Source organism: Triticum urartu, chromosome 4A (assembly GCF_056163025.1).
Source record: "Triticum urartu cultivar PI428250 chromosome 4A, HENAU_Tu73, whole genome shotgun sequence".
Taxonomy (NCBI): domain Eukaryota; kingdom Viridiplantae; phylum Streptophyta; class Magnoliopsida; order Poales; family Poaceae; genus Triticum; species Triticum urartu.
In genome coordinates this window covers 49,981,028-49,990,644 of record NC_141876.1, presented here as the reverse complement: position 1 = coordinate 49,990,644, position 9,617 = coordinate 49,981,028, and the positions used below count along the sequence as shown (strand labels likewise).

Below are 9,617 nucleotides of genomic sequence, written 5' to 3'. Positions count from 1 at the left end.
ATCCACCCATCGACCACATGAAGGTGCCTCTACTTGATTGCGACGACTCGGCATTAAAAATGGGATGCAAGTGTAAGATTCGCCTTGGCAGAGCTACATTCCAGCAGGACGAACAGAGCGTAGCCTGATAGTCCATAGCACTATACCAGGCACAAGAAGGAGCACGAAACGTGATTCAAATAGGGTGTGGCGTCATTAGCGACATGGGCGTACAGGGAATGTCATTACGTCACGTTTGTTTTTGGCACTGCTGCTTTGCATTTTACTACTAGACTAGACAATGACCGCATACATTGTCGAGCATCTCAGTTTCCTCCCCGTACATGTTTCGACGGACGGATGGATGGATGCAAAGCTCTTTCATCAGCCATTGCAGGTCGAATTCATTGCAGTTGCACGCCGTACATGCAAAGCCATTTCATCAACCATTAGATGCAGAATGGATGGACGCGATAGTTGGTGATGTCCAGCTGGGTGCGTGTACAACAATTGCTCTTGTTTTGATCCAGCAGCCCGCATTAGAATATGTATATCAGATCAATAGCACAAAGGCATTGCGTTTGTCCCCTATTACAGTTACAGTGCACCTTTTAATAGTTGATAGTAATTTTGTTTTTAGGCTTGAGAAAAAAGTTTGATAATAATTAGGAGCCCATGAACTTCTTCTTGTTGTCGATGTTTGGCTTGGAGACGACGGAGCCGTCGTTGCCGGCGAGCGCCTTGTACTTGTCCTTCCTGGTGAAGCTGGTGCACTCGTAGGAGAGCGTGGAGGCGATGAGCCTCTGGATGTAGTTGGCCACCTCGTGGCTGGTCTTGCCGCCCTTGCAGGTGAGCTCGTGCGGCAGCTTGTTGAGGAAGGTGACCACGTAGCCCGGGCTCGGGTTCATGAAGAAGTAGAAGGGGTCGAGCCCCTTCCACCCCCGCGCCGTGGTGCCGTGGAACATGCTCATCTGGTTCTCCATGGCCACCGGCACGATCTCGTCGGTGAGCTCCGCGAAGAGCGCGGAGAAGCGCAGCAGGAAGGGCTCCCGGCACGTGGTGCCCTCGGGGCAGATCACCAGGTCCCCCTCCTTGAGCAGCCGCCGGATCATGGCCGCGTCCGCCGCCCGGTCGCGCGTCAGCCGCACCGTGCGGATCGGCGACAGCATCTCCGACAGCCGCGACACCTGTAAAACATCATCCCGTTGCCCGTCAGCGCGTGGCCAAGTAATGGAGTGTACGCTCTGTGTCGTCGCTGCTGTGCTGTACAGAAGTTGCGTACGTACCGAGTAGGTGACGGCGGTGATGGGGCGGCCGAGGGCGGTGGAGAGGAAGATGGGGTCGAGGAGGGTGCGGTGGGAGCAGATGAAGAGCACGCCGGTCTGGCCGGTCTCGAGGCTGGCCGGCGGCGGCGGGCTGCCCTTGACGGTGACGCGGACCCCCAGCGCGGTGAAGGCGTGGTACACCATGCGCATGGGCAGGAGGGAGCCGGCGGCGATGCGGAGGCAGGAGAGCAGGAAGCCGATGGGGATCCAGAGCAAGGTGAGCAGCGCGAGCGCGGGCGACGGCTTCTGCACGATGCGGCCGTCGTGGAAGATGACGGGCTTGGGCAGGTCCTCCCTGGGCACGGGCTTGAGCCTGGGCGTCGGGGGCACCACGTACCCCTCCTTGCAGAGGCGCATGAAGGGGTAGTCGGTCTTCCTGTCGCCGAGGCCGAGCTCCGGCGCGGCGTCGCCGAAGGCCCGGCGGAGCGCGGCGGCCTTGTTGTGGCCGACGAGGACGCCGGGGGAGCGGACGAGGCCGGTGGCCCGGCCGCGGCAGACGAGGAGCTCGGTGCCGAGCACGAGGTGGGCGCCGACGTAGTCCTTGAGGAAGGCCTCGACCATGATCCGGGGGTTGGCGGTGAGCACGCAGCGGCGGCCGCAGGCGGAGAAGACGCGCCACGACTCCGGGTGGAGGTCGGAGCAGTAGAACTTGGGCAGCACGGCGCGGGCCACGGCCTCGACGTCGTCCACCCTGGCGCCGGCCATGGAGGCGAAGATGAGCACCTGGATCCCCGCGGACTCGGACACGAGGTAGTAGAGCAGGCCCGCGAGCGGCGCCAGCAGGAGCAGCGCCAGGAGGCGGAGCACGCCGCCGGTCTCGAAGGCCATGTGCGCGAAGTAGGGGAAGGAGCTCCGGCCGCACAGCAGCGTGCCGTCCAGGTCGGCCACCACCGTGTCCCCGCCCCGGCCCGCCGACGCGCACTTGTCCACCGTCGGGAACGGCGACGCCGTCATCGTCGTCGTGGTCGTGCCCGCCATCGCCTCCACCCGATCTCTCGCGGAACACAAGCTACAATGTACGCTCGCGCGGACCGAACCGTGCCTTGCTGTGTCTTCTTCTAAGTGTAGAGCTCTGCACGCGAGTTTTGCACTTTTCCGTGGCCGCTTATATACAGGATCGGAACCGGGGCGAGCACGAACACAAAAGACCAAAAACGAATTGTTTACAACGCGTGCGTGCGTATAGAAGAAATCGCGGAGAGAAGATTACAAGGAGGAGGAGCACAAGTACATTCGGTACGTCGTCGTTAGGTGTTGTAAACTTGGCAATGCTCCAAGAACCGGGCTCTTCGGATGCGCCGATGCGGCCTTGTTTTACATGGCCCCGGGGCTTTGGCGGTGCCGCCAGTAAAGCGAAGCGGGCGAAAACAATTCGGGGTAGTGAGTTCTCCTCGTTGTTCTCTTTTGATTGAGAGTCGATGGAGCTCTTGTTCTCTCGAGCGGACGAAGGCGACAGGTAGTTTATTTTAGGAATCGTAGGACACGGTACGAAAGCGCCATTTAGAGCCCGGGCCACAGGTTGTTGGTGCAAAGCTTGCGAGGTTGGGCCTCCTGGTCGATCCTACTCCTGCCTCGGTCGATATTCGAGGCGTATTATTGTGGAGAGAAGGGCGCGCCTCTTGGGCGCGGGAGGCGGGCATTGATGGGCACATAATTGTTCCGTTTTTAGGGAGTGGGCGCAGGATTGTGGCGGTGCAGCTAGCGTAACCTCTTGTGCATGGTCTTGTCGCGTTGACGCGTACCAAATGGAGTCAGGCTCCTGCAGGCTGCGGCGCTTCAGAACGGAACATGGCTTGGCTTGGCTCGGCACACGCGGCGCGGCTCTCGGGCACGGCCTGGCACACGCGGCGCTGCTCTTCTTTGCGCCGGTGTCATGCTACTACCAGAAATGCTTTGTTCTTCGGAAGGGAACCGGGAAACGCGTGTACCCAACAGTCATGCACAGTTGATTGATGGGAGGGAGCAGGCACTTTTTGCGCTCTTCGGTTTCGGTGAGTGGTAAATGTGAACTTTTTTCTCATCGGCACCACGCGGCGGAGCTTCCACGCGTACGGGAAGCGAACTGATTTGGCGTAAGATGGTCTGTCCATGGACAGTGTGTGCAGCAGACCACTGCACAGACGTGGGATGGCAAGGCGTTCAGTTTACTCCTCCCAGGTCTACGTCAACGGTCAGGCTACGGACTTCAAGTTCATCGCTTACTTTTTTTTTAAGGTAAATGTCGCTGCTTTTATTTAACTTAAAACAAGACCGCGTCCAGAATGCAATCTGGGGGTGATCCAAGCCATACCTTACAAAGTTCTTCACCTACACCTATCTTAGCTAATTTATGCGCGGCAACATTTGCAGAACGCCTCACCCAGCGAAACTCTAAAATCGTCAAAAGACCAAAGCATGGTCTTGATCTCCTCCACCCATGAGCCTGTCGCTGCCAAGATCCTTTCCGGACCGTTGATCATCTGCACTAGAGCCTGGCTGTCCAGCCCCAGTTGAATTATCTAAACATTGACCTCCGCAGCCACCAAAAGGGCTCTCTTACATGCCTTGATCTCCGCAGCCTCTGCCTCCATAACATGAGGGAAGAAGTGGCACGCTCCTGCAAGAAAAGTACCATTATGATCCCGAAGCACCACGCCTCCTTCGCTCTTGCCTCCAAACTTGGATGTGGCACCGTCAGTGTTGGCCTTGATCCAACCTTCCTCCGGCGCTATCCATCTCTGCCGAACAACAACTTTGGTCTCCCGATCCGGCTTCTCGTGAACCTCCCGCCATTCTCTCATGAAAGAGCATACCCTCTCTATTATTTCATGTGGTTCATCAATCCTCTTGCCATTCTTTGTTTCGTTTCGTGCCAGCCATAGGGCATAAACCGCATGGATCATCGCCTGCCGCTCATCTTCATGAGCTTCAGCAAACCACCCGAGCAGCCAATTCGCTAGCTCGCTCTGGGAGCATGTGAAACTCGGTGGGGCTGCCACCATTACTCCCTTTTCTGAACGCAACTGGTTCCAAAACTGGACCGAATGTTGGCAAATCCAAAATCTATGCATGATAGTCTCCTCACGCCCACACACCGCACATAATACTCCTTGTTTGATCCTCCGTCGCAGCAGCTCCGCGCCTACCGCCAATCCGTTCCTAATAACTCTCCACATGTGAATCTTAGCCTTGTTTGGTGCGCTAGTATCCCAGAGGCCCAAATACCCTTGATGTTTGTTAACTGAACTAGCTGATTCCGGCCGTCCGGTTTTCAGCTTATTCATGGTCATTCTCAGGTGATAAGCGGAGCGCACCGTGAACATACCGTACTTTGTGTAGTTCCAAGCTAAGCAGTCCTCCATCACCGCCCCCAGTAGCTATCTGTTTAATGTCTAGCGCATCATCCGGCGAGAACATTTCATCAATTCTAGTGTTGTTCCAAGCATCTCCGGTCGCTACCATCAGATCCTCCACCTTAGTTACTCCCTGCAAGAAAATAGCCCCGAGTGGCCTCATACTGCCGCTTCTCGGGATCCAGTTATCATGGTGTATGTTGATACTTGTTCCGTCACCGACCCTCCAGATAAGTCCTTCTCTCGAAAGATCACACCCATGGAGGATGCTCCGAAAAGTGAAAGAACCCCCTGAGGGACAAGTGGCCGACATAATCGTGGTATCCGGAAAGTACCTAGCCTTAAGAACCCGAACACATAAAGATGTTGGGTATTGTAAGATCATCCATGCCTGTTTGGCCAATAGAGCTTGGCTGAAAGCTTCCGGGTCGCGAAAGCCAAGACCTCCATCCCGCTTGGCCTCACACATCTTCTCCCAAGAGATCCAATGCACCTTCTTATCACCATTTGTTGCCCCCACCAGAATTTTGACGAGATAGAAGTCAGGTTCCGGCACATTTTCTTTGTGAGGTGGAAACAACTCATAGTATAAGTTGGTGTAGCTTGGAGTACATATTTAACTAATACCTCCCGCGCGGCCTTTGATAGCCCCTGGCCCTTCAATCTGTTAACCTTGCCCTTTGAGCACTTCGTGACATATCTGAAAGTACCATCCTTTGATCTCCCAACCAGTGTGGGGAGACCCAAGTAACACTCACCAAGTGCCTCATTATGAACACCTAGTATGTTTTGTAATTGGCTTTTCATGCCATCCTGAGTGCCCTTACCAAAGAAGATAGAGGATTTTTGTAAGTTAATACGCTGACCCGAAGCCTGTTCGTACTGCCTCAGGATTTCCTTTAACTCCATCATATTATCCGTTGATCCCTCAAGGAACACAATACTGTCGTCGGCAAACAGTAAGTGAGTAACATTGGGGCCAGTGCTCCCAAATGACACCCCTTTGATACTATTCTCCTCTTGTGCTCTTTTTAGGAGCGCTGAGAACCCCTCCACACAGAACAAGAACAAGTAGGGTGATAACGGGTCCCCTTGTCTCAGTCCATGAGAGGGGACAAAACCCCTAGATAAGCCGCCGTTAAGCCTCACTGAGAACCTCGCCGACGTCACACATCGCATGATCATAGCAATCCATTGAGTATCAAAACATACTCGATTCAAAACCTGCTCTAAAAATATCCACTCAACTCTATCATATGCCTTCATCATGTCCAGCTTGACCGCACAGAGTGATTTCTTCCTCTTCCTGTTCCGAATGGCGTGCACACACTCATATGCCACAATTACATTATCCGTGATCAACCTCCCCAGAACAAATGCACTTTGTTGTTATGATATCAACAGAGGGAGTGAGCCCTTTAACCTGTTTGCCAAAACCTTTGTGGCTATCTTATAGAGCACGTTACATAAGCTGATCGGTCTGAACTGTGAAAGCAACTTCGGTGAGTTGAACTTTGGAATCATAACAATAACTGTATCATTAAAACACTCACGCGTCAACACTCCATTCAAAAAATCTTTCACCGCCCTGCACACATCCTCCCTAACCAAGGACCAGTGTCTTTGGTAGAAGAGGGCTGGGAGCCCATCAGGCCCGGGTGCCTTTGTAGGTCCCATCTAAAATAAGGCCCACTCGATCTCCTCGTCAGAAAAGGCTGCCGTCAACCTTTAATTCATTTCCGACATTACTAGTGGCGCAATGTTTTGTAGCAACACGTTGGCACCAGCCGACCCATCAGACGTAAATGATAAAAACAGAATTTTTGATGTGGAATGCTATCTAACATATTTATCCATATAATTCTCTTTATTGTGGCATGAATATTCAGATCCATAAGATTCAAGACAAAAGTTTAATATTCACATAAAAATAATAATACTTCAAGCATACTAACAAAGTAATCATGTCTTCTCAAAATAACATGGCCAAAGAAATCTATCCCTACAAAATCATATAGTCTGGCTATGCTCTATCTTCATCACGTAAAAAATTTAAATCATGCACAACCCCGATAACAAGCCAAGCAATTGTTTCATACTTTTGATGTTCTAAAACTTTTTTAATCTTCAAGCAATACATGAGCGTGAGCCATGGACATAACACTATAGGTGGAATAGAATGGTGGTTGTGGAGAAGATAAAAAGGAGAAGACAATCTCACATCAACTAGGCATATCAACGGGCTATGGATATGCCCATCAATAGATATCAATGTGAGTGAGTATGGATTGCCATGCAACGGATGCACTAGAGCTATAAGTGTATGAAAGCTCAAAAAGAAACCAAGTGGGTGTGCATCCAACTCGCTTGCTCATGAAGATCTAGGGCATTTTGAGGAAGTCCATCATTGGAATATACAAGCCAAGTTCTATAATGAAAGATTCCCACTAGTATATGAAAGTGACAACATAGGAGACCTCTCTCATGAAGATCATGGTGCTACTTTGAAGCACAAGTGTGGTAAAAGGATAGTAGCATTGCCCCTTCTCTCTTTTTCTCTCATTTTTTGTTTTTTTGGGCCTTCTCTTTTCTTATGGCCTCTTTTTTTTTTCTTTTTTTCTTTTTTATTTCGTCCAGAGTCTCATCCAGACTTGTGGGGGAATCATAGTCTCCATCATCCTTTCCTCACATGAGACAATGCTCTAATAATGATGACCATGACACTTTTATTTACTTACAACTCAAGAATTACATCTCAATACTTAGAACAAAATATGACTCTATGTGAATGCCTCCGGCGACGTATCGGGATGTGCAATGAATCAAGAGTGACATGTATGAAAGAATTATGAACGGTGGCTTTGCCACAAATACGATGTCAACTACATGATCATGCAAAGCAATATGACAATGATGGAGCGTGTCATAAAAAACGAAATGGTGGAAAGTTGCATGGCAATATATCTCGGAATGGCTATGGAAATACCATAATAGGTAGGAATGGTGGCTGTTTTGAGGAAGGTAAATGGTGGGTTTATGGTACCGATGAAAGTTGCGTGGTACTAGAGAGGCTAGCAATGGTGGAAGGGTGAGAGTGCGTATAATCCATGGACTCAACATTAGTCATAAAGAACTCACATACTTATTGCAAAAATCTATTAGTAATCGAAACAAAGTACTACGTGCATGCTCCTAGGGGGATAGATTGGTAGGAAAAGACCATCGCTCGTCCCCGACCGCCACTCATAAGGAAGACAATCAATAAATAAATCATGCTCCGACTTCATCACATAACGGTTCACCATACGTGCATGCTACGAGAATCACAAACTTTAACACAAGTATTTCTCAAATTCACAACTACTCACTAGCATGACTCTAATATCACTATTTTCATATCTCAAAACAATCATCAAGTATCAAACTTCTCATAGTATTCAATGCACTTTATATGAAAGTTTTTATTATATCCCTCTTGGATGCCTATCATATTAGGACTAAATTTATAACCAAAGAAAATTACCATGCTATTCTAAAGACTCTCACAATAATATAAGTGAAGCACGGGAGTTCATCTATTTCTCCAAAATAAAACTACCGCCATTCTCTAAAAGATATAAGTGAAGCACTAGAGCAAATGACAAACTACTCCGAAAGATATAAGTGAAGATCAATGAGTAGTTGAATAATTATGCAACTATGTGAAGACTCTCTAACATTTAAGAATTTCAGATCTTGGGATATTATTCAAACAGCAAGCAAGCAAAACAAAATAAAATGACGCTCCAAGCAAAACACATATCATGTGGTGAATAAAAATATAGCTCCAAGTAAAGTTACCGATGAACGAAGACGAAAGAGGGGATGCCTTCCGGGGCATCCCAAGCTTAGGCTCTTGGTTGTCCTTGAATATTACCTTGGGGTTCCTTGGGCATCCCCAAGCTTAGGCTCTTGATACTCCTTGTTCCATAGTGCATCGAATCTTTACCCAAAACTTGAAAACTTCACAACACAAAACTCAACAGAAAATCTCATGAGCTCCATTAGTATAAGAAAATAAATAACCACTTTTGGTACTGTTGTGAACTCATTCTAAATTCATATTAGTGTAATATTTACTACATTCCAACTTCTCTATGGTTCATAGATTCATCAAAATAAGCAAACAACACATAGAAAACAGAATCTGTCAAAAACAGAACAATTTGTAGTAATTTGTAGGTTTAGAATACTTCTGTAACTCCAAAAATCCTGAGAAATTAGGAAGTCCTGGGAAATTTCTTTATTAATCTATGTCAAGTGGAATTGGTATTTTATCGCTCTCTGGTAAAAAACGAAAATTATTCTCGTGAGCGCATACTTTCTGTTTTTTACAGCAAGATCAAATAACAATCACCCAAGAAGATCCTAAAGGCTTTACTTGGCACAAACACTAATTAAAACAAAAAAACACAATCATAACAGAGGATAGATGATTTATCTATTACTAAAAAGGAACAAAAAGCAAGGAACAAAAATAAAATTGGGTTGCCTCCCAACAAGCGCTATCGTTTAACGCCCCTAGCTAGGCATGATGATTTCAATGATGCTCACATAAAGGATAAGAATTGAAACATAAAGAGAGCATCATGAAGAATATGACTAGCACATTTAAGTCTAACCCGCTTCCTATGCATAGGTATTTTGTGAGCAAATTTATGGGAACAATAATCAACTAGCATAGGGAGGCAAAACAAGCATAACTTTAAAAGTTTAAGCACATAGAGAGGAAACTTGATATTATTGCAATTCCTATAAGCATATATTCCTCACTCCTAATAAATTTCAATAGCATCATGAATGAATTCAACAATATAACCATCACATAAAGCATTCTTTTCATGATCTACAAGCATAGAAATTTACTATTCTCCACATAAGCAAAATTCTTCTCATTCGGAATAGTGGGAGTATCATAAGAAACCCGAATACTATTAATGGT

At 48.2% G+C, this 9,617-nt stretch overlaps 1 protein-coding gene across 1 annotated transcript; it reads right to left on the bottom strand.

Annotated features, from left to right (window-relative positions):
* Window positions 1-532: 532 nt before the first annotated feature.
* LOC125553500 (glycerol-3-phosphate acyltransferase RAM2) lies at window positions 533-2,741 on the bottom strand. The gene is made up of 2 exons (XM_048717272.2): window positions 1,266-2,741; window positions 533-1,166 (listed from the first exon to the last, which is right to left on the bottom strand). The coding sequence occupies exons 1-2, from the start codon at window positions 2,280-2,282 to the stop codon at window positions 645-647; spliced, it is 1,539 nt and encodes a 512-aa protein (XP_048573229.1). The 5' UTR covers window positions 2,283-2,741; the 3' UTR covers window positions 533-644.
* Window positions 2,742-9,617: the final 6,876 nt, after the last annotated feature.